Source organism: Nomascus leucogenys, chromosome 24, assembly GCF_006542625.1.
Source record: "Nomascus leucogenys isolate Asia chromosome 24, Asia_NLE_v1, whole genome shotgun sequence".
In the NCBI taxonomy this organism is placed as follows: Eukaryota; Metazoa; Chordata; class Mammalia; order Primates; family Hylobatidae; genus Nomascus; species Nomascus leucogenys.
Genome location: NC_044404.1, coordinates 27466370 through 27490371, shown reverse-complemented (window position 1 = coordinate 27490371; position 24002 = coordinate 27466370). Strand labels below are relative to the sequence as shown.

Genomic DNA, 24002 nt, shown 5'->3' with positions numbered 1-24002 from the left:
TCCCACTCCTCTGAAAGGCAGTTTCCTAAGGGAAGGGTCTTCTGCTGCTCACCACCCCTAACAGCCCTGTGTCCCCAGTGCCCAGCCCCTGAGGAAGGGAAGGCATGCTGACAGGGTCCATGTGATCCATGTCCAGTGGCTCTGGTGACAGCAGTCTGAAGTCAACTGGCTGCCAGAACTGGAGTACGGCCCGTCCCGATCTGGTCCTCAGTGACAGAGAAAGGCCCCTCTTAACCTCCAATTCAATGATCCTAAAAGAGCAGGTGCTTCCGGGGTGCTGAAACTGCACTTTTGGAGGGGGCCTTTGGGAAGGCCGGGCTGGGGACTCAGGTCCGGAGGGTGACAGAGCCGACCTCCCGTAAACCGGGGAGGAGGAAGGTGGGGGCGGGTGGGCCCAGGATCTGGGGGCGCCTCCTCGCTGCGGGCAGCTGGCTTGGGGCTGGGGCGTGACTGTCTCCCCGCCACCATCACCGCCCGCCCGCCGCCGTGACTGCAATAAGAGAAGTCCGAGGCGGCTTCCTCCTCCCTGCCCAGCAGAGGCGGCGGTCAGAGGCGGGCAGCACCCCAGTTCTCCCCGCAAGCCGGCACTCGCGGCTGCTGGAGCCCCGGCTGGCTCACCCCTGGCTCACCCCGGGGCCGGGCAGAATTGGGCTCCAGGTAAGCGACAGCGTCGGGTGGGGGCTGGGCAGGTCAAGCAGTGCCCTCCCCCTCGAGGCTCTGGAGAGAGGACTGGGGGTAGAGGGGAAGAGAAGCCTGAACCTGGGGGTGGGGGGACACCTGAGCAAGGTGACAGCCAAAGGGACCCCAGCCCGAAAAGGCCTAAGGAGGAAAACCGGCGACCTGGAAAGCAAGGCTGATAAACCTGGGGGAGAGGGCGGAGGGGAGCACGGGGGAAGCCGACCAAAGGGACCCCCAAAAAGGCCTAGTGGGTAAAATGGAGGGGACTGATGAGAGTTTAGGAAGGGGGCTAAGACAGGCGGGGGACTAAGGGGAACCCCAGGAGGGTCTGGGGGAGAAACTGAAGGGATGGTGAGAGTGGGACTTTGGGGAGCAGCCGACGGGTCTGATGGGTCCAGGAGGGGGAAACGGGTGGGGGAGCTGGAGGGAGCAGGTGGGGGAGCTGGAGGGAGCAGGTGGGGGAGCTGGAGGGAGCAGGTGGGGGAGCTGGAGGGAGCAGGTGGGGGAGCTGGCGGGAAGGGGGTCGAGGAGAACGACTTCTGGAGGACGGAGAACCTGGGGTGCAATTGCGGGTCCAGGAAGTTCCCCTCTTCCGAGCCGGCCGAAGTCGGGGCGAAGCCCACAGCCCGCAGGGTATAACGTAAGCGGCCGCGACCCTCTCGGCCCGCCCTTGCGGTGGGTTCCGGGCTGCAGGGGACTCCTGCCCGGCGCGCGAGGCGTGGGTCCCCGCTTCCTGGGGAAGTCCCCGCCCTCGGCAGGGACGGGCCTCTCCGGGCGCCCCCTCCGCGCCCGCGGCCGTCTCGGCCCGCGCTCCCCGCGGGATCCGGGAATTGCTGCCGCCCCGACGGAAATCCTGCCTTTGACCGCGGGTGCCCGCAGGGGCTGCCTCCATGGCAACGCGAGGGCGGGCCGCGCTGGGGCCGCCGCGGGGCTCCTGGTGGGCGCAGCCCCCTTTGCTCTTCGCCTTCGCCCCCTTTTTGAATCCTCGTTCTGGTGGGTGGGGGGTGGGCTTCCCGACCGAGGTAGGAGGCGATGCCGCTGTGTTCAGGGATCCCGGGGTGGAGGATCTGCTGTTTGAGAGAGCAGGGTTCTTAGCAAGACTGGGCCCTTAATTGCTGTGTGACTGTAGGCAAGTTACAGGGCTTCTCTGGGCCTCATTTTCCTCATCTGAACCATGGGGAGAAATTATCCTCGTGTCCACCCTTTCCCCACGACAATCAGGTGCAGAAAGCAGTTTTTGCTGAGTGTCCTGAAGGGTTAAGGGCTATCCCTGACTCAGCGAGCCTCCCCTTCACCTTCTCAAAAGCATGCAGAGGAGACCAGCCTGGGCGGCACAGGGAGACCCCTGTCCTGTCTCTACACAAAAATATAGTTAGCCGGAAGGCCGGAAGTGGTGGCACCTGCCTGTAGTCCCAGCTATTCCAGAGGCTGAGGCCAGAGGATCGCTGGAGCCCAGGAGTTCAAGGCTGCAGTGAGAGCTCCTGGGTGAGAGAGTGAGATTTTGTCTGTAAAAAACAACAAAAAGCATGGAGGGGGACCAGACGGCCCGGCTCTCACTGACAGGGCTTCCAGGGACCAGCAGACAGTTGGCGTCTAAGTAGTTTATGGCTCTGATGAGAGCCCATACTGGGGAGGGCAGCAGAGTTGAAATCTGTCTCACACCCTCTCTGGTGCCGCACCCAGTTGGCCGCCCCTCAGGTGTGTACTGTCAGGGGCCCTGATGTCCTCGGCACCCTTCCGACTGTGGTGCTATTGGGAGAGCAGGACCCTGTTCCCACTTCACAGATGGGAAGATGGAGGTTTGGGAGTTGGCAACCGGCAGGGCCAACAGTAGGGACCAGGAGTCCAGGACATCTCGTCTCTGATGTAGCCTGAGCTGAGTGAGGCCTGAATCCTTACCTCGTTCCTACCAAGTTTCGTGTGCTCTCTGGGAAGGAGGGTGTGGGGTTCGGGGGCTTCATGACTACTTCCCGTTCCAGTGAGTAGGTGCTCTCACGCCCTCCTCCAGTGAGGGTGGGAGTGTTTGTATGTTTTGGGCTCTGAGTGAATGAGCATGAACCCTGGAGCATATGGGTGCATGTCTGGGTGTTCTCTGCAGCCACCTGGGGCTGATCTGGCAAAGGAAGTGGCCCGACCTCAGGAGGCTGGGCAGGGAACCCCAGAGCTGGGGAGGTAGGGTCCAGGGCTCTTCCCACGCAGAGCAGACTGGGCTGATCTAAGGTGGGAAAAGGCAGGATGTCCCCCTCACCGCCCCCCTCACCTGAGGGACTGGGGAGGGGGCTTCCTGTCTGGCCACACTGTGAAATCTAGGCTCCCATCCCTTGGCTGCCCCTGGACCGCCCCCCCCATGGCTCCCATCTCCTGAAAATCCTGAGTCCCAGGCCAGATGGCACCTAAAGCGCCGTGTTTTAGAGGCTGGTGGGTGGTTTTCAGCAACAGGTGGAAAACCACTTTTACCCACAAGAAGCGGAAAAACTGCTGATGGCCTCGGGACCACATGGAGGGTAAAGGCCACCCCCGACACCTCCTGCACACACCTGGCCTCACCACGGCGATGGTGGAGTCAGACGGGGTTGGGTGGGCATGTCTTCTTCAGGAGGCAGAAGAAAGAAAGAAAGTGAGTTAATGAGTGGTGGGGGCCTCAGCAAAGGCACTGGCATTCAGCCGGGTGGAGGGTCTTGGTGAGAGGACTGGGGGTGAGGGATGGAAGCCCGCCCGGTCTGGGGGACAGGGCCTAGTGAGAGATGCGGCACAGTGGGATGGGAGTCACCTGCAGACCTCGGCCTTGCTCCCTGCCCCTCCAGCCCTGGCCTGCCCCCAGCCAGCCCAGAGCCTGGAGGAGAAGCCGGAACTCTTGCAGGGTGGTGGTTTCCTGCCCCTGCCCAAAGTCCCAGTTCCCTTTTGACGAAATCCCCCAGGCAGCTGGGCCAGCTCAGCCCTCTCACCTCACCCTGGGAACTTTTCTTTCTTCTCAGCCCTGCCCAGTCCTGTACCCTCTGGTCCCACACTGTCACTGCCACGGAGGACCTTCCTCAAGGGAAAGGAGGGAAGTGAAAGTTCACTGGGCACTTACTGTATGTCTGATGCTTTCAGCGATGTGACCCCATTTGATGCTGAGAAGCAACCCCCGGAGGTGGACATTTGTATTCTTATTTTGTAGGCAAAGATGCTGCTGCTCAGGGAGATGAAGTGACTTGCCCAATGTTAAGCTAGTTGTCAGGCAGGCTAGAATTCGAGCCTAAATCTGCCTCTAGATCCCACAGATACTTGGTGAGGGTTGTGGGGACAGGACATCCTGTGTCTACATCAAAGAACTGGCATAGCTTTGGGAAGTGTGGGCCTCGAAAAAGGATGGGTGGACCTGGGGTTCCTATGTCCAGCAGTAGTGGTGAGTGGGAGGCAGGGTCCCTCCCTGCTGGGTGACCAGCTGCCATATGACAGGGGTGGTGTGTTCGACCGGAAGTATGACATTCCTGCCATGGAACAGCATGATCTCCTGCTCAGGCTTTGGAGAACACAGCAATGGGGGAGGGAACAGAACTCTGGACTTGAATCAATAGTCCTGACTTTGAATCCCTTGTCTGGCTGTGTGATCCTGGGAAAGTAACTTCCCCCTATGCAAAAGAGAAGGGGGAGTGGTAAATGGTCCCTGGGGGCCTTTCTGGTTTTGGCTATTGGTCACACTTGGCTACTGCACATCGGGCAAGAGCCACATATCATGAAGCCCTCACAACAGCTACTCAGAAGGTGCAGATGCAACAACTAAGGCTCTGAGGCTTATGTCAAAGATCCAAGGTCATAGAGCTACTGAAGAATGGAGCTGGGGAGGGCCACAGGGCAGATGTTGAAGTGGGGAGCACTGTGGTCCAGGGTTGCACCTCAGTTTGATACTTGTAACCTGATTTTGACCCTGATGGGGATCTCGGAGCCGACTCCTGTAAACCAGATGTTCAAGAGACATATTTATAAACAGAACCAAGTGCCCAGAATGATTCTGTGGCTACTCCCTGAGCTGCCCCCTTGCTGGTATTAGCAGGCAGCGAAGTTCAGTGCTGAGAAAAGACAGACCTGGCTTCTTCAGATTCAGTGACTGCCTGAGAAAATCTGGGCAGATACGGCTGTCTCTCTCTCTCCTGCGCCCCTCCCTCCCCGCACCTGCGTCCTGCCAGCTGTATCAAGGATTTAGAGCATGAGGCACAGGGCTCAGAACACTAGGTGCTCCTTAAGAGACACACATTATTGCAGGGGTGTCCAATCTTTTGGCTTCCCTGGGCCACATTGGAAGAAGAAAAATTGTCTTGAGCCACGTATAAAATACGCTAACACTAATGATAGCTGATGAGCTTTAAAAAATTGCAAAAAAGGCCGGGTGCGGTGGCTCATGCCTGTAATCCCAGCACTTTGGGAGGCCGAGGCGGGCAGATCACGAGGTCAGGAGATTGAGACCATCCGGGCTAACATGGTGAAACCCCATCTCTACTCAAAATACAAAAAATTAGCCAGGTGTGTTGGCAGCAGGCCTGTAATCCCAGCTACTCAGGAGGCTGAGGCAGAAGAATCACTTGAACCCAGGAGGCGGAGGTTGCAGTCAGCCAAGATTGTGCCACTGCACTCCAGCCTGGGCAACACAGTGAGACCCCATCTCAAAAAAAAAATCGCAAAAAAAATCTCATAATGTTTTCAGAAAGTTTACTAATATGTGTTGGGCCACATTCGAAGCTGTCCTGGGCTGCATATGGTCCATGGGCCATGAGTTGGACAAGCTCGCATTATTGCTTCTACTAGGATTACAGAATGGACTAGTGGTTACTGTGGTTTTTGGCAACAAGTTGATCAGCATTGCACTTTAGCATCCTTTACTCGCAATGTAATCTTGGGCAAGTTACTTAACATCTCTGTGCCTCAGTTTCTTCATCTGTAAAATAAGGGTAGTCATAAACCCACCTCATAGGTTCAGCAAATAAGACCATGACTGGGAATTACTTGGCAAGATGCTAATCATTGTGTAACCATTTAATAAATTAGCTCATTTTTACTGCCACCCGCATTTCTAGGAAGTCAAATTACTCTCCAAACAATTGGTGGCACACAGAGATCAGAGCAAGGGGAGGATGACCAGTCCTAGGGCTATTTTCATGCAGATGCCTGAGCAGAGTGAACCCAATCTGCTCTCCCTCCATCTTTTTCCCTCCTTGTCTTTTTAGCTCTCTCTCTCTTTCTCTTCATCTCTGCCTCTTTCTGTTTCTCTTTTTTTTTTCTTTTTTTTTTTGAGACGGAGTCTCGCTCTGTCGCCCAGGCTGGAGTGCAGTGGCGCAATCTTGGCTCACTGCAAGCTCCGCCTCCCGGGTTCACACCATTCTCCTGCCTCAGCCTCTCCGAGTAGCTGGGACTACAGGCGCCCGCCACCACGCCCGGCTAATTTTTTTGTATTTTTAGTAGAGACAGGGTTTCACCGTGGTCTCGATCTCCTGACCTCGTGATCCGCCCGCCTCGGCCTCCCAAAGTGCTGGAATTACAAGGGTCAGCCACCGCGCCCGGCCTTGTTTCTATCTCTTTCTGTCTCTCGGTTACTCTTTCTCCTTAATTCTCGTTTCTGCCTCTGTCTCTTTGTCTCTGTTTCTTTCTGGCAGTGTGTGCTGGAGCCAGCTAGTTACTGGCTCAGGGGAGCTCATTCTGTGCGTCTCTCCCACCCCAGCTTTCGGGAAGTCACTTTGGTAGCTTTAAATCAGCCATTGTGGGAATATTTACACCATGGAAATCAGAAAATGTGACAAATCAGGGCTTTTTCTTCCTTTTTTTTTTTTTTTGAGAGTCAGTTTACCAGCATACCACGCTGTGTTTCTCTGTCTCTGGCTCTTCCTTCTATCTGTCTGTCTGTCTGTCTGTCTTTCTAGCTGTCTCTGGCTCTTTCTCTTTATCTCCCTGTATCTCTCATACTCTGCCTCTCTCTCTCTTTCCTTCTGCCTCTTCTTTTTCTGTCTTTCCCATCTCTTTCTTTCCTCTGACAAAACAGCATGAACATGGCTACATGCAGTGTGGCCCCTCCCTGCCTTGGGCCATGCAGATGCCATACCCTGTGCCCTACGTCCCCTGACCCCTCAGCATACTGGTCCCCAGAAAGCCAGGCCTGGCCAGGGCTTTGGTCTGCGTCAAGTTTGGAAGTGATAAGACCCAAGAGCTGCCTACCTCTGCCTGCTGACGACACTGTCAGCCCAGCCAGGGCTCTTCCTGAGCCCACAGAGCTTCCTTATCAGATGCTGACAGTCTCTCCCTTCCAGCCATACTGGGCGTGCAGAACTCAGGGATCCCCTCCGTCTGATATAGATATGTTGTGGCAATATATACGTGGGTATTATTGGAAGTGGCAACATTGTATCTGTGTGTGAACATGAGAGATTGTATAAGTCTGTGTTCTCCTATAGAGGAGAGCTCTATGTGGGTCGGTGTCACTGGAGAGGGCTGTGTATATCTGTGTGTGTGTGTGTGTGTGTGTGTGTGTGTGTCCCTACACGGGGGGCGGGGGGACAGTGCGGGGGCATCTGCATTTGTGTGTGCTAGCAGGAGTGGCTGCATCTGTCTGTATCTGTGATAGGCAATGGAGAGAAGTGCTTGAAAGCTCAGATTCTGGAGCCAAACACCAGGATACATCATGTCTATGGCCTTCTTTTTTGAGACAGAGTTTCACTATGTTGCCCAGGCTGGAGTACAGTGGCATGATCATAGCTCACTGCAGCCTCTATCTCCTGGTCTTAAGTGGTCCTCCTGCCTCAGCCTCTCGAGGCACGTGCCACCATGCCAAGCTAATTTTTGGAGGTTTTTTTTTTTTTTTTGAGACAGAGCTTCACTGTCACTCAGGCTGGAGTGCAGTGACAGGTGTAAGCCACCATGCCTGGCCAATTTTTGTATTTTTTTGTAGAGATGGGATTTGCCATATTGCCCAGGCTGGTCTCGAATTCCTGGGCCCAAGCGATCCTCTTGCCTTGGCCTCCCAAAGTTCTGAGATTACAGATATGAGGCACTGTGACTGGCCAACCCTGGGCAGGTTTCCAAACCTCTCTGTGCCTCAGTTGCCTCGTCAATAATAATAATACTTAGGCCGGGTGCAGTGGCTTACGCCTGTAATCCCAACACTTTGGGAGGCCAAGGCAGGTGGATCACTTGAGGTCAGGAGTTCAAGACCAGCCTGGCCGACATGGTGAAAACCCATCTCTACTAAAAATACAGAAATTAGCCTGGCATGGTGGTGGGCGCCTGTAATCCCAGCTACTCAGGAGGCTGAGGCAGGAGAATGGCTTGAACCCAGGAGGTGGAGGTTGCAATGAGCCAAGATCATGACGTTGCACTCTAGCCTGGGTGACAAGAGTGAAATTCCCTCTCAAAATAAATAAATTAATAATAATAACAATACTTAAATCACAGGGTTGTGTGGATAAAATGAGATAATATAGGTAAAGTGCTTAATGCAGTGGCCAGCACATAGTAAGTGCTATAAATTTTGTATTTGCTATTCTTGTATAGAGGATGTGTGTGTGTGTGTGTGCATGCGTGTGCATGCACATCTATGTGCAGACGGATGAGGGCTGGAGGTGTGTGTATATGGGGTGTGTGTACACTAGAAGATGTTTGTGCTAAGAATCTGTGCAGAGGAGCCTGGAGCCTGTGCATGAGGCAGCTGAGGTAATGTGCCATCTGAGAAGGGGTCTGAAGGGCTGTGTGGATCTGGGTATCAGCACGGTGCACCATTTGAGGTGTGTATGTGTGTCTTCCTGTGAGAAGGCTTTATTCTCACCCTTGGTTTTTCTGTTTTCTTTTTAAAATAGAGACAGGGTCTTACTCTGTCTCCCAGGCTGGAGTGCAGCGGTGCAATCACAGCTCCTGCAGCCTCGAACTCCTAGGCTTAAGCAATCCTCCCACCTCAGCCTCCCGAGTAGCTGGGACTACGGGTGGGTGCCATCAGGACCGGCTAATTAAAAAATTTTTTTTTGTGGAGACGGGGTGTCCCTATGTTGCTCAGGCTGGTCTCAAGCTCCTGGGCTCAAGCAATCATCCTGCCTCGGCCTACCAAAGTCCTGGGATAGCAGGTGTGAGCCACTGTGCCCGGCCTCACCCTTGTTTTTGTATCAGCCCCATCTCTGTTTTCGCCAGTCCCTGAAATCCCTCCCGCTGGGCCCTGGATAGCTTCCAGTCCTCCACCTCTGTTTTCTGCCCTGGCTCTAACTAGCCCTGTAGCATCCTGGGGCCTTTTAGACACAGTGGTTTCATCCCAGGGAGGGGTCCCAGGGCAAAGGTCTCAGGCAGGGCCCAGTGAACAGGGGCTATTTTAGGGCAGGCTTCTCACCACAGCCCGTCCCACAGTTCACCACATGGGTGTGATGCCCCCACCCCCACCCAACACACACATGAGAGCACACTTATAGCAAAGGGTGAGAGGGGCAGATGGGGCTAGGGTGGAGACCAAAGCACTGATGTGACGGAACCATCGGCCAGGCAACTGGACCTGGTGGATCCAGGAAGACTTCCTGGAAGAGGTGAGTGGCGCTAGGTAGGAAGGATAGGACACAGAGAGAAGAGGAAGAGAATATCTGTAAGGGTGACTGGACTGGGGATTGAGAGAGAGAAGCTGGGGGCCCTTGCTTCTAGGACCTTGGGGCCCCTCTGGGGCAAATCAGGGTTCACAAGGTTGGCCCCACCCTAAACTCTCCATTCTTCTCACATCTTAGGAAACCAAGTCCTCTCACCAGCCAGTTCCTCTCGGAGTGTTGCAATGGCAGAGTTTCTGGCAGGGTGTGGGGGACCCTTGCTCAATGACCTCCTGCCCTGTTGCTCAGAGGATACCACTGCCAGAAAAGGGTTGGCTCATTGTGGGGCTTCCCAAGGTACTCTGGTGGCCCCAGCTTCTCACCTGGTCCTTTCTCTGGTATGGGGATAGAAGGAGAGCTCTGGAGGCAGGCATCCACTGTCACTCAGCCACCACATGGAACCCTAGGGTGGCTGGGAGCACAGCAGGGTTCAGAGGAAGGATTGTTTTTTGTTTTTTTTTTTTTTTTGAGATGGAGTCTTGCTCTGTCACCCAGGCTGGAGCGCAGTGGTGCGATCTCGGCTCGCTGCAAGCTCCACCTCCCGGGTTCAAGTGATTCTGCTGCCTCGGCCTCCCGAGTAGCTGGAACTATAGGCGCCCACTACCACGTCTGGCTAATTTTTATATTTTTAGTAGAGACGGGGTTTCACCATATTGACCAGGCTGGTCTTGAACTCCTGACCTTGTGATCCACCCACCTCGGCCTCCCAAAATGCTGGGATTACAGGCGTGAGCCACCACGCCCGGCCGGAAGAACTGGTTTTTAGGAGATGGTGACTGGGGACTGTGAGGGAGCTGAGCATGGCTTGATAGAAATCCTGTTAGAGGGATGATTATAATGTACAAAATCGTGCGTGTCCAAGTGTGTTCGTCTGTTAACCTGGCAGGCACCACGTGTATATGTGCATGTGAATGTGTGTGTGCTATTGTGAGCTTGGGCTTGTTACAGCCTGTATTGGAGTGATGGGGTTGGCACGCACCCTCATGCAAATATATGCTGTGAGTGTGATTGTGTGACTGTGCTGGTGTGTCAGGTGAGTATGAGTGTGAAAGAGAGCAGGTGTGGGTGGTTTGGCCTACGTGACGGGGGTTGTGTAAGTGTGCCAGGGGTGATAGGAAGGAATGTGAAGGCAGAAGTCATGCTGGGGCAGAGCCCAGGCCTTCTGGCTTCCTGAAGAGGGCAGGAGCTGGGCAGCTGCTGACAGAAACACTGGCAGAGACTTCGTCTTCCTTGTCCTTCTGTCTCACCCTCAGGTCTCTGACCCCTCCCAAGGATCATGCCGCAGCCCCACTGACCCAGGAGTAGGGGCCTAAGGGGTGAGTGGGGTGGACTGAGGGCTTTCAGGGTCAGGAAACAGGGTGGGGGTGGCCTTCCTGAACCCCACAACTCCTTACAGCCCCCTCCTCCTACAAGGACCCTGTTGCTAGGTAACGGATGGGGGAGCCAGAATGAGGCAGCTTGAGAGGCTGGAGGCTGGACCCACGACAGGAAATGGCCTTGATCCCCTCTGCAGTGACTCTCCAGGTGCAGACACACAGCCTCACACACGCTCACACACAAACATGCGCAGATATATAGACACACATGCAGAGATACACACATCCAGAGACAGGCACACTGCTCCCACACAGAGCTAGCTGCACGTTCATAGACACCCACTCACACAGACAGGCACACACATACTCACACAGAAACACATGCACAAAAACACAGTCTTACAGACATATACACATGCAGCCAAACACATACACAGAGACTTTTACACACTCTCATATACACACAAACCTGCACACGCAGACACACAGACATCCACAAAGAGCTGCACACACACGCATACCCACACAGGCAAACTCACCCATACTTAGAGACACACAAAGACACACATGTACAAGCACACTGAAAGAGTCACAGAAACACAACACATCAAAGCAACAGGACTCAACCTGAGCAATATAGCAAGACCTTGTCTCTACTAAAACTCAAACAAATTAGCCAGGGGTGCTGGCACGCACCTGTAGTCCCAGTTCTTAGGAGGCTGAGACCAGAGGATCACTTGAGCCCAGGAGATCAAGGCTGCAGCAGGCTATGATTGTGCCACTGCACTCCAGCCTGGGCAATAGAGTGAGATCTTGTCTCAAAATAAAACAAAAAAAGCAAAGCAATAGGAGGCAAAAATATGCAAATAAGCATAGCAATATCCCAATGTAGAAAGCCAGCCCCAGAGATATAGACATGAGCCAATGGGAGGAGAAGCACTGAGGGGGGATATACTGTGAGGCAGACCGAACTGTACAGTAGGTGGCCCAGTTCCGCCTTTATCCCTTACGGGGAGGACCCCAATCTAGGCCCAAGAGGGAAAGCCACGTGCCTGTACGAGCGTATGAGCATGTGCATGTGCGTGTGTGCACGGGGTGGTGCACCTGGCAGGGGCCCTTGAGTGAGGCATGCCCCATTCTGCAGCAGGGAACCTGGAATGGGCTGTGTGTTCTGCAAGAAATTGGAGCCGGCGGCCACGGCCAAGGAGGATGCTGGCCTGGAAGGGGACTTCAGAAGCTACAGGGCAGCAGACCACTATGGGCCTGACCCCACTAAGGGCCAGCCTGCATCCCCATTTGTCCACATCCCCACCTACAGCAACTTCTCCTCTCAGGCCATCAACCCTGGCTTCCTTGATAGTGGCACCATCAGGGGTGTGTCAGGTGAGTCCAAGGGGCCGGAGGCAGGTGCTGCCTGGATCCTGGGAGAAACTGAGGGAAGAAGAGGAGGTGCGGACTTGCCCTTAGGAGCCTCCAGTAGGATGTGACAGATACAACCCTGCTTTCAAGATCACATGGGCTGAGGGAGTCTGTACAGCCCTACCATGAGAAACCACAGTCTGCAGGGGAGGGTCAAGAAGCTCTACTCCCAGGCTGAGAGGGGCAGGACCCTGTGGCAGATGCAAGTGACAAAGAGAAACTTCTTGCCCTGTTAGGTGCCACTTCCCAGATGGGAAGTCTTCTTGGTGGGGAAGAGGAGGAGTGGGCAACAAGGGGATCCTCCATGGTGGGAGGAATGGGCTTGAAGTTGTGTGTCCTAAGCTGTGGAGACCAAATCAGAAATTCCTTGGACTCCAAAGGCCTTTGGGAACCGGGCCACTAAAAGAGTGGGGAGGTGCAGCACCTGGCTGGGGAACAGGAATTTGGGGTGCAGCCCCCGTGGTGCTTCTGCCGCATGCCCTACCCTGCTGAGTAGCCCTGACTCTGCAGGGATTGGGGTGACCCTGTTCATTGCCCTGTATGACTATGAGGCTCGAACTGAGGATGACCTCACCTTCACCAAGGGCGAGAAGTTCCACATCCTGAACAATACGTAAGTGACCAGGCCGCCTGGTCAGAACACTGCCTGGGCTGGGAGCAGGACACAGACAGGAATCCCACCTGGTCCCTAGCCTCAGACTGCTCCAGCCTAGTTGGGAACACATATACATAACAATAAAAACCCTGGGTGACTGCAACGGTGTGCTGGTTGAGGGGGTTGGTGTTGGGCCACTGCACCGGACTGGAGGAGGTGATTTTTAAGCTGAGGCTATAAAAATGAAATAGACGGCTGGGTGCAGTGGCTCACGCCTGTAATCCCAGCGCTTTGGGAGGCCAAGGCGGGTGGATCACCTGAGGTCAGGAATTGGAGACCAGCCTGGCCAACATGGTGAAACCCTGTCTCTACTAAAAATACAAAAATTAGCCGGGCATGGTGGCGCATGCCTGTAATCCCAGCTACTTGAGAGGCTGAGGCAGGAGAATCATTTGAACCCGGGAGGTGGAGATTGCAGTGAGCTGAGATTGCGCCACTGCACTCCAGCCTGGGCAACAGAGCGAGACTCCATCTCAAAAAAATAAATAAATAATTAAAAAATAAAAAATAAAAATGAATAGATAGTGAAGGAAGAGGTAAGAAAAGAGGAAGAGAGTGAGAGAGAATGAGAATAAATGATGACTTCTGAAAACCACAGAGTGGTCCACCTTAGGTGGGTCATAAAATATGGGATGCAGAATGGGAGAGAACAGAGGCTAGAGAGGCAGGCAGAGGCAGATTCTGCCAGGCTTTTTTATTTTTATTTTATTTTTTTTCTGAGTTGGAGTCTCACTCTGTCTCCCAGGCTAGAGTGCAGTGGTGCAGTCTTGGCTCAGTGTAACCCCCGCCTCCTGGGTTCAAGTGATCCTGGGACTACAGGCAAGAGCCACCACACCTGGCTAATTTTTCGTATTTTTAGTAAAGATGGGGTTTCACCATGTTGGCCAGGGTGGTCTCGAACTCCTGACCTCAGGAGCTCCGCCTGCCTCGGCCTCCCAAAGTGCTGGAATTACAGGCATGAGCCACCACACCTGGCCTCTGTCAGGCTTTTTAAGCCACATTGAGAAGTCTAGATTTTATCCAGAAGGAAATCTGTAGCCATTTTCTGTGGGGAAGTGACCTAGTCAGCTGTCCACTGTATTCCCAATCCCCAGCCCAGCCTAGCTGGGGAGCCCAAGGAAGAAGCTAAGAGCCCCAAGTGCCCCCGAGCTTATTCCTTCTGCAGGGACAAGCCCTCCCAGGGAAGCTGCAGTGGCTGGGGCAGAGCAGACAAAAAGCCCCGGTGGTGGGGGGTGTCCAAGATGAGGGTTTGGCAGGATTCATCTCTGCAGACCTGTGTGGCTCCACCTGGCCCCAGGGTGCCTTGGGGGCTGGGGGTGCTGCTGACCATGCCCTGTTCTGTGCCTACAGTGAAAGTGACTGGTGGGAGGCTCGGTCTCTCAGCTCCGGACAAACTGGCTACATTCCCAGCAACTATGTGGCCCCTGTTGACTCCATCCAGGCTGAAGAGTAAGTGGGGATTGGGGCAAGACCAGCCCTATGGACGGGACCCTGGAGTCCAGACTCCAAGGCCACCTCTTGGACAAGTCATTGCTCCAATCTGAGCCTGTCTCCTTATCTAATAATTTTGTAAGGTCATTGTGAGAACAAAAGAAGATTTCACTGATAATGATAATAGTAGATAATACTTATAGAGCATGTAGTATGTTCTGGGCACTATTCAAAGTACTGTCTGTGTATTCACGGGGTTAGAAACTGCTACTATCCTATTTTACAAATGAGGAAGTTGAGGCACAGAGAAAGTAAATATCCTGTGCAAGTTCACATGGCTAGTGAGTGGTGGAGCTGATGTATGAAGCCAGATAGTTGGGCTGCATTTGCTAAGCATTACACGTATTGCCTCCCAGTAAAAACAACGGTGTATGAGCTTTAAAAAATTGTAAAGTGCTGAAAAAGTGCAAGGGAGCATTACCAGGAATTAATTCTATTAAGGAGGCAAGAATTTTTCTTTTTCTTTTTGTTTTTCTTTTCTTTTCTTTTTCTTTCTCTCTCTTTTTTTTTTTTTTTTTTTTTTTTTTGAGACAGGGTCCTGCTCTGTTGCCCAGGCTAGAGTGTAGTGTAGTGGCACAATCTCAGCTCACTGCAGCTTTGACCTCCCTGGCTCAGATGATTCTTTCACCCAGATTCTTTCACTAAAATATTAGCCTGGCTAATATTTTTTTTTTTTAGTAGAGATGGTGTTTCGCCATATTGCCCAGGCTGGTCTTGAACTCCTGAGCTCAAGCCATCCGCCCATCTTGGCCTCCCAAAGTTCAGGGATTACAGGCATGAGCCCCCGAGTCCTGGCCCAAGAGGCAGGAATTTATCATTCATTGAATACCTTTATATACTTGAGCAAGTATACTACAGCAAGTATTTACCACCTTGGTTCACTTAATTCTCACTATAACACTGTTGATATTATTAGCTTTTTAAGAGACAGGGGCGTGCTCTGATGCCCAGGCTGGGGTACAGTGACATGATTTTAGCTCACTACAGCCTCAAACTCCTGAGCTCAAGTGATCCTCCCACCTCAGCCTCCTGAGTGGCTGATACTACCGGTGTGTGCCACCATGCCTGGCTAATTTTAATATATTTTTTTATAGAAGCAGAATCTTGCTATGTTGCTCAGGCTGGTCTCAAACTTCTGAGCTCAAGCGATCCTCTCACCTTGGCCTCCCAAAGTGCTGGGATTTCAGGCATGAGTCACCATGCCTGGCCTTGATATTACTATTTTAGACAGTCTTGCTCTGTTGCACAGGCTGGAGGGCAAAGGCGTAATCTTGGCTCACTGCAACCTCCACCTCCTGAGTTCAAGCAATTCTCCTGCCTCAGCCTTCCAAGTACCTGGGACTACAGGTGCCGCCACCACACCCGGCTAATTTTTATAATTTTAGTAGGGACGGGATTTCACCATGTTGGCCAGGCTGGTCTCAAACTCCTGACCTCAAGTGATCGTCCTGCCTCAGACTCCCGAAGTGCTGAGATTACAGGCATGAGCCACCATGTCCGGCCCCTTGATATCATTATTGTCCCCATTTTAGAGATGAGTAAACTGAGGCTCAAAAAGCTTTTAAAAATCTATCCTCACAAATGTCATACATATATGAGAAAAGAAGGGATTGAAGAGACTTTGCAGAGTGAGAATCCAGGACTCTGTGACTGATTTGGGTTATGGGGAGTGGGAGGAATCAAGCGTGACTCAAAGTCTCCTTAAGGAGCTGGGTGGATGATGGCACCATTTGCTAAGGTGGGGAACACAGGGGCAGGTGTAGGTTCATGAGTTCTAGGGGGTACTTGTTGGATTGTGGTTTGTGGAGAGGAACATCCAGGTGGACGAGGCTGCCAGCAATTCTATTAGGTTGTGCTTTGTATGGCAGGCAACCAGCCCATGCTAATCCATGCCCCTGAATCAGCCCAGAGGAAGGGACACCTTTTCTTAATTGCCAGTAAAACTCCTCAGTTTGTTTGCTGTGGCCCTTGCAGAGGGCACAATGGGCTAGGGCAGAAATTTGGGACTCATGAGAGTAAAGATGATCATTAAGGCTATATAGGAGGGGGCCGCGGGCGGTGACGCATGCCTGTAATCCCAGCACTTTGGGAGGCTGAGGCAGGCAGATCACATGAGGTCAGGAGTTCAAGACCAGCCTGGCCAACGTGGTGAAACCTTATCTCTAGTAAAAATACAAAAATTAGCCGGGTGTAGTGGCAGGCACCTGTAGTCCCAGCTACTCAGAAGGCTGAGGCAAGAGAATCACTTGAACCTGGGAGGTGGAGGTTGCAGTGAGCCGAGATCGAGCCATTGCACTCCAGCCTGGGTGACAGAGCAAGACTCCGTCTCAAAAAAAATTAATTAATTAAAAAATTTTTAAAAAGCTATATAGACAGTTAAGGAAGAGAGTGGAGAGTGCAAAAGGTTGGCCCTAGGACCCCACTTTGGGGAAAGCTGCCCTCGAAGGAGAAGGAGCCACTGGAGAAGTGAGGAAATCCAGACCGGGCCAAGTCAGAACAACCGAGAGAGCAGAGAAGATTCAGGAAAAAAGAGAGGGCGTGTCAGAGGCTACCACTGGATTTGGCAGTGGGGGTGACCTTGGTGAGAGATTTCTCTGTGCGAGGGTGGGAGGCGGAGGCCAGACAGCAGAGCCTGGGAGGGAGTGGGAGGTGAGGAAGTGGAGACCCAAGTGTGAAGCCCTTTTTCAAGCGAAGGGAAGGCGAGAAGACACAGCAGAATGTTGATGGCAAGATGGAACTTAGAATAGTTTCCTTTGGGGAAGGGAGAAATGTGGGCATGTTTGGGGGTTGTTGGAATAGAGAGGCTGCGTGCAGGTGGAGGCTGCTGGCAGGAAGTGGGTACCACTGAGCAGAAGCGGGTAGGCGAGGTTCAGAGGTCAAGCGCGGTGAGGCCCAAGTCTGGGGAGGTGGTAGGAGGCATGGAGAGGAGGGACAATGATGCAGAGGACAGGAGGTTTGTGGGGAGCTTCATGCTTGTGTCCACATCTTGGAGCCAGTGTCGCCAAGGACGGACAGGTGCTCAGTGCAGTGCTGTGGTTAAGGCGCACAGGCCCTAAAGCAGACAGCCTGGGTTCCTGTTCTAGCAACTGCAGCCCTGACTGTCTAACAGGGGCTAACAGTAGTAGCTATCTCACAACACTGTTAGGAGAATTAAGTGAATACATACATGTATTAAGGCAGACCCTAACACGAAATATGTGTGTTATTATTATAGTGATTTTTTTCTTTTTCTTTTTTTTTGTTTTGTTTTGTTTTGTTTTTGAGATGGAGTCTCGCTCTGTCGCCCAGGCTGGAGTGCAGTGGCGCGATCTCGGCTCACGGCAACCTCCACCTCCCGGGTTCACGCCATTCTCCTGCCTCAGCCTCCTGAGTAGCTGGTACTACAGGCGCCCGCCACCACGCCCGGCTAATTTTTTGTATTTTTAGTAGAGACAGGGTTTCACCGTGTTAGCCAGGATGGTCTCGATCTCCTGACCTCGTGATCCGCCCTCCTTGGCCTCCCAGAGTGCTGGGATTACAGACGTGAGCCACCGCGCCCGGCCTATAGTGATTATTAAGGAAGTAGCTAATGTCATGCGTGTGGGAGGGGGGAGGGCTTTGAAAAAACTTGACAATGTGTCCTGTCTATACAGTCCTTCAACACTTCCTCCGTCCCCCTCCTGCCTGCCCTCCTAGACACACTACTTGCCAATGCCTTCCCCTGTTTCCTGAACTGTGCCTAGTACCCAGGGGCGGACTGACCTTCCCAGGTTCCACTGAGACTTCCAGCACCCTTGGTTTGAAAACATGAGGCTCCTTTCATTCAACCCAAGATGGCCACAGGCCAGTTTCATGATCATCTGAGTCATCTATGGCACCTGTGGCCACTTCAGCTCCTCCATTGTACCTGCACAGTTGGTTTAGGGCTACGGTTCAATCCCAGAAAGAATCCCCAAAGGAGAGGAGTGATTGAGGCCTGAGGTTGAAGTTTACACTTAGGACAACATCCAAGTCTAAGAGAGTGCAGGAAGAGCAGTAGCTGGGGCGGGAGCAGCCAGAGAGAAGAGAAGCAGGAGACTGTGTTGCTCTGGAGGCCAAAGGAGGAAAGGGTTTGGAGGTGGAGGTGGGAGAAGGATCTGAGTGATCTGATTACTGGAGTGGTGAAAAAAGAACTAGGGTGAGCGGCAGAGGATTTTAGGTAGAGCTCATTAGCCAGCCTGTGGACAGGTCACTTTCCCTCTCTGAGCCTCAGCTTCCTCATCTGTAAAATGAGTGCACAGAGAGGCTGTAGTGAGATGAACTGAGGGTCCATGGCACCCTGATGACTGGGATTGTAGCAATTTTAATTCAAGGGAAACCTAATGAGAAGAGATGTTAACCTTTGCTGGGCACCTACTGTGTGCCAGGCGTTTTACACTCCCCTTCTCTGTGATCCTCCCAGCCAGGATGTGAAGCAGGTGTACCAGCCCCATTGTACACATGGGGAAAACGGAGTCTTGACTTGTGAGGTGACTGCGCAGGAGGCTGAGGTGAGGTTTGAGCAGAGCGTACCTGACTCTTGCCTGTCTTTCCCAACAGGTGGTACTTTGGAAAGATTGGGAGAAAGGATGCAGAGAGGCAGCTGCTCTCACCAGGCAACCCCCAGGGGGCCTTTCTCATTCGGGAAAGCGAGACCACCAAAGGTAGGGGTGGTGCCACGCGCCAAGGCGACTGGGAGGCCCAGCCATTGGGGTAGGGCTAGGAGCAGTAGGCTGCTTGGGTCAAGGCCAAGACTGGGACCAGGTCCTAGGGATGCTGCTGTCGGGCCTCTCCCAGCTCCCAGACTAGGGGAGAGGAGAACAGCAGATCCAAAGTGATCCTTCTCCACAGGTGCCTACTCCCTGTCCATCCGGGACTGGGATCCGACCAGAGGCGATCATGTGAAGCATTACAAGATCCGCAAGCTGGACACGGGCGGCTACTACATCACCACACGGGTTCAGTTCAGCTCGGTGCAGGAGCTGGTGCAGCACTACATGGGTGAGGGCAGGGGCCTCAGATCCCCGAACCAACCCACTGAAGCATTGTCCAGATGGGGAGACTAAGGCCCAGAGAAGGGAAGGGTCTACCAAGCAGTATTGGCCAGACCGAAACCAGAACCCAAGGATGGGGTCTCCCAGCCCAAGATCCGGCTCTGTGAGCTTCTGGAGGGAAGCAGTCCATCACCAAGCAGCACCCCCTAATGGCTGAGCCAGGCGTTGGCCAGTTTCTCGCCTCAAGGCCTCGATTTGTGGAAACTTGATGGAGAGTTTGTGCTGCCTGAATGCCCCACCAAGGCACCAGGACTGCCCTGCGGGCAGACAGGGAGCCATCATCACAGGGCCCTGAGCAGGGGGCGACAGAGGCTGGTCTCACTTTTGTGAGAAACTCTGGCTGCTGGGGGAGCTTGGATTCCAGGGGACAAGGCAGAGTGAGGGGTCCATTAGAAGGCAGTGGCCGTTGTCCAGGCGAGAGGTGGTGGAGGCTAGACTAAATCGGTGGCAGTGGAGTAAAGATGAAGGAGATGATTCTGAAGCCGGGTAGGAGGCAGAATAGGCCTGACTTGGTGGAGAATTGGCTGTGGGGGTGAAGGGAAGGCAGGAGTCAATGCCCACGATTCTGCCTTGATTGGTTATGCCAAGGATGAGGTCCACGCAAGACCATGGGCCTCATGTCCACACCTTTGCCTGGAATCCCCAACCCCATTTCCACCTGTGAGAATCCCACCTTATCCTTCAAGGCCCAGCTGGAGGCTACCTCCTACGGGAAGGCCCCCAGTCCTTACAGAGGGCTTACAGGGATCATCTCTCCGTCTGGGTGCCACCCCCTTCCTCGGGCACCAACATGTTCCCCTATTCCGTGGGTCGGGTTGCCTTTCTTCCTGGCCGGTGACCTCACTTGGGGCCTAATTCCTCATAACTGATCTTAGGGTCTGGCACCAGGCTGGGATAGGATAAGGAGTGGAGGGGGGTGTCCTGGCCCACCTGTGACTCTACTTCATGACCCCTCCCCTAGAGATGAATGACGGGCTGTGCAACCTGCTCATGGCGCCCTGCACCATCATGAAGCCGCAGACGCTGGGCCTGGCCAAGGACGCCTGGGAGATCAACCGCAGCTCCATCACGCTGGAGCGCCGGCTGGGCACCGGCTGCTTCGGGGATGTGTGGCTGGGTACGGAGCTCCCGGGGGCCGGGGCGAGGGCCTGGGCTCGGGGGAGAGGGTCCTGACGAGACAGCCTCCGAGCAGGCACGTGGAACGGCAGCACTAAGGTGGCGGTGAAGACGCTGAAGCCGGGCACCATGTCCCCGAAGGCCTTCCTGGAGGAGGCGCAGGTCATGAAGCTGCTGCGGCACGACAAGCTGGTGCAGCTGTACGCCGTGGTGTCGGAGGAGCCCATCTACATCGTGACCGAGTTCATGTGTCACGGTCAGGAGGCGGAGCCTGGTCGGGCGGGATTCGGGGTGAAGTTAAGAGGGGAGTTTTCAGGCGTGGGACCTGGGACGCGATCTGGGACAATGGGCAGAGTCCCACTAAGGGACCAGGTGTGTAAAACGACTGGAGGGCTGGGGTGGGAGCCGGGCCGATCGAGACCACTAGGGAGCTGGGGGGCGGCGCCCCCGGCGTTAGGCGGGTAAGGCTTGGGCTAAAGAAGGCAGAATCGGGAATGAGGGAGGGTCTGGGGCGGAGTCTGGGTGGGTCGTGTCCGGGACACCAAGGAACAGAAGAAACGAGATGTGGGCAGAGTCCGTGTCTGGCAGCTGGGCCGGGGCGAGACAAGTGAGGGGTTGAGGCAGCCGCGGGGGTCCCAAATGAGGGGCGGGTCCAGGTGGGAGGGGCTGAGGGGCGGGGCCAAGCGAGAGGAGGAGGGGCTGGGGCCCGGGGCGGGGCCTTGCCGCTGACGTTCTGGCTGCTTCTTCCCAGGCAGCTTGCTGGATTTTCTCAAGAACCCGGAGGGCCAGGATTTGAGGCTGCCCAAATTGGTGGACATGGCAGCCCAGGTAACTGGGCCAGGAGCCTTTACCTCCCACCTATTAACTGTTCACAAATTCTCTGTCCCTTCAAACACCTGGGAGGGCGGCCCCGTCCCCTGCATCAGCTGTGCCTCCAGCTGTGCCTGAGAGGTACTGCCTCTCTCTCTGGGCCTCAGTCTCCCCCTCTGGAAAGTGGGTTTTTCAAATCGTCCCTCACCCCTCACACAGGCCACGGTGCTGTGAGTCCACATGAGCTCCCATCTCTCCACACCTTGGCCCCCCAGGTAGCTGAGGGCATGGCCTACATGGAACGCATGAACTACATTCACCGCGACCTGAGGGCAGCCAACATCCTGGTTGGGGAGCGGCTGGCGTGCAAGATCGCAGACTTTGGCTTGGCGCGTCTCATCGAGGATGATGAGTACAACCCCTGCCAAGGTGCCCTGCCTCACCCCACCTTCCAAGAGCTCCCCATGCAACAAGGGACTTCCATGGGGCCCCACGCACTCAGGAACCCTTCTTCACCCCAGGTCGCCCGAGTCACCCCATCCTGATGTAGTATGAGACGCAATTCTGGGCTCAAATCCCAGGTCGGCCACTTACCAGCCATGTGGCCTTGGGCAAGTCACCTAACCTCTGGGAGCTGCCGTTTCTCTTCTGTAAAGTGACAATATTCAGATAACAGCAAATCAGCAGATGTTTACCAGGCACCTGCTATGTGACAGGCACAGCTATAATTCTTAAATGAAAGACAATGGCGTGTAACAGCGGGAATTCTATAGCCAGAATGCCTGAGGATGAATCCCAGCCAGGTATTAACTCTGTGACCTGGGCAAGTTACCTAACTACTCAGTGCCTCCTTTTCCTCGTCTGTAAAATGAGTCTCTATCTCATGGAGGTTTTGTGAGGGTTAAATGAGTTAATGCATGCATAGCACTTAAAACAGTGTCTGGCACACAGGAAAGGCTAGCCAAGTATTGGCTGTCATTAGGATGAGAATTATTGCAATTTTTGGAAAGTGCCCATCACTATACTAGACGCATAGTAGGTGTTGACTAGATACCACGTCCTTTCTACTATGCCCAGAGACCCTTGTGCTCAGGATCCCCAAAATCCTCATCCCTAAAGTCTCCATTCTCTCTCTCTCTCTCTCTTTTTTTTTTTTTTTTTTTTTGAGATGGAGTCTCACTGTCACCCAGGCTGAAGTGCAGTGGTGCCATCTCAGGTTTTTTTTTTTTTTTTTTTTTTTGAGACAGAGTCTCCCTCTGTTGCCCAGGCTGGAGTGCAGTGGCACAATCTCGGCTCACTGCAAGCTCTGCCTCCCGGGTTCATGCCATTCTCCTGCCTCAGCCTCTCCGAGTAGCTGGGACTACAGGCGCCCGCCACCACGCCCGGCTAATTTTTTTTTGTATTTTTAGTAGAGACGGGGTTTCACCGTGGTCTCAATCTCCTGACCTCGTGATCCGCCCGCCTCGGCCTCCCAAAGTGCTGGGATTACAAGCGTGAGCCACCGCGTCCAGCCGCCATCTCAGGTTATTGAAGCCTCCCAGGTTCAAGCAATTCTCCTGCCACAGCCTCCCTAGTAGCTGGGATTACAGGCACCTGCCACCATGCCCGGCTAATTTTTGTATTTTTAGTAGAGACGGGGTTTCGCCATGTTGGCCAGGCTGGTCTCAAACTCCTGACCTCAAGTGATCCGCCTGCCTTGGCCTCCCAAAGTGCTGGGATTACAGATGTGAGCCACTGCTCCCAGACCCCATTCTCTTAATCCAGCTGTTTCCAGGGACCCCCTCACTAACTTTCCCTGCTCCCCCATCCTCTCCAGGGTCCAAGTTCCCCATCAGGTGGACAGCCCCAGAAGCTGCCCTCTTTGGCAGATTCAGCATCAAGTCAGACGTGTGGTCCTTTGGGATCCTCCTCACTGAACTCATCACCAAGGGCCGAATCCCCTACCCAGGTTTGCCTCGCCAGGGGTAGGGCTGGGCTGGGGGATGGTCATGGGGAAGGGCTTCCTCCTGGCTGTCCCTTTGACTGACAGAGCCCCAACCTTCAGGCATGAATAAACGGGAAGTGTTGGAACAGGTGGAGCAGGGCTACCACATGCCGTGCCCTCCAGGCTGCCCAGCATCCCTGTACGAGGCCATGGAACAGACCTGGCGTCTGGACCCGGAGGAGAGGCCTACCTTCGAGTACCTGCAGTCCTTCCTGGAGGACTACTTCACCTCCGCTGAACCACAGTACCAGCCCGGGGATCAGACATAGCCTGTCCGGGCATCAACCACCTCTCTGGCGGTGGCCACCAGTCCTTGCCAATCCCCAGAGCTGTTCTTCCAAAGCCCCCAGGCTGGCTTAGAACCCCATAGAGTCCTAGCATCTCCGAGGAGGTGGGCTGCTCTGACACCACCTAGGGCAACCTACTTGTTTTACAGATGGGGCAAAAGGAGGCCCAGAGCTGATCTCTCATCCGCTCTGGCCCCAAGCACTATTTCTTCCTTTTCCACTTAGGCCCCTACATGCCTCTAGCCTTTCTCACTCCACCCCCACCCAAAGTGCTCAGACCTTGTCTAGTTATTTATAAAACTGTGTGTACCTCCCTCACTTCTCTCCTATCACTGCTTTCCTACTCTCCTTTTATCTCACTCCAGTCCAGGTGCCAAGAATTTCCCTTCTACCCTCTATTCTCTTGTGTCTGTAAGTTACAAAGTCAGGAAAAGTCTTGGCTGGACCCCTTTCCTGCTGGGTGGATGCAGTGGTCCAGGACTGGGGTCTGGGCCCAGGTTTGAGAGAGAAGGTTGCAGAGCACTTCCCACCTCTCTGAATAGTGTGTATGTGTTGGTTTATTGATTCTGTAAATAAGTAAAATGACAATATGAATCCTCAAGCCATGAAATACCCT

General features: G+C 54.0%; 1 protein-coding gene across 1 annotated transcript; it reads left to right on the top strand.

The window, feature by feature from the left end:
• The first annotated feature begins 486 nt into the window (after positions 1–486).
• On the top strand, positions 487–23996 carry FGR (FGR proto-oncogene, Src family tyrosine kinase). Its single transcript, XM_030805713.1, has 13 exons — positions 487–657; positions 10511–10573; positions 11718–11956; positions 12503–12605; positions 13998–14096; positions 18696–18799; positions 18987–19136; positions 20151–20306; positions 20382–20561; positions 21057–21133; positions 21391–21544; positions 22932–23063; positions 23160–23996. The coding sequence occupies exons 3-13, from the start codon at positions 11731–11733 to the stop codon at positions 23366–23368; spliced, it is 1590 nt and encodes a 529-aa protein (XP_030661573.1). The 5' UTR covers positions 487–657; positions 10511–10573; positions 11718–11730; the 3' UTR covers positions 23369–23996.
• Positions 23997–24002: the final 6 nt, after the last annotated feature.

What these genes read in the sequence shown, in the direction of transcription:
- FGR (XM_030805713.1), top strand. Translation starts at nt 11,731, where the DNA reads ATGGGCTGTGTGTTCTGCAAGAAATTGGAGCCGGCGGCCACGGCCAAG. An exon ending in TTCCACATCCTGAACAATAC is followed by an intron (nt 12,606 to 13,997) that starts GTAAGTGACCAG and finishes CTGTGCCTACAG; the next exon opens with TGAAAGTGACTGGTGGGAGG. An exon ending in TGAGTACAACCCCTGCCAAG is followed by an intron (nt 21,545 to 22,931) that starts GTGCCCTGCCTC and finishes CATCCTCTCCAG; the next exon opens with GGTCCAAGTTCCCCATCAGG.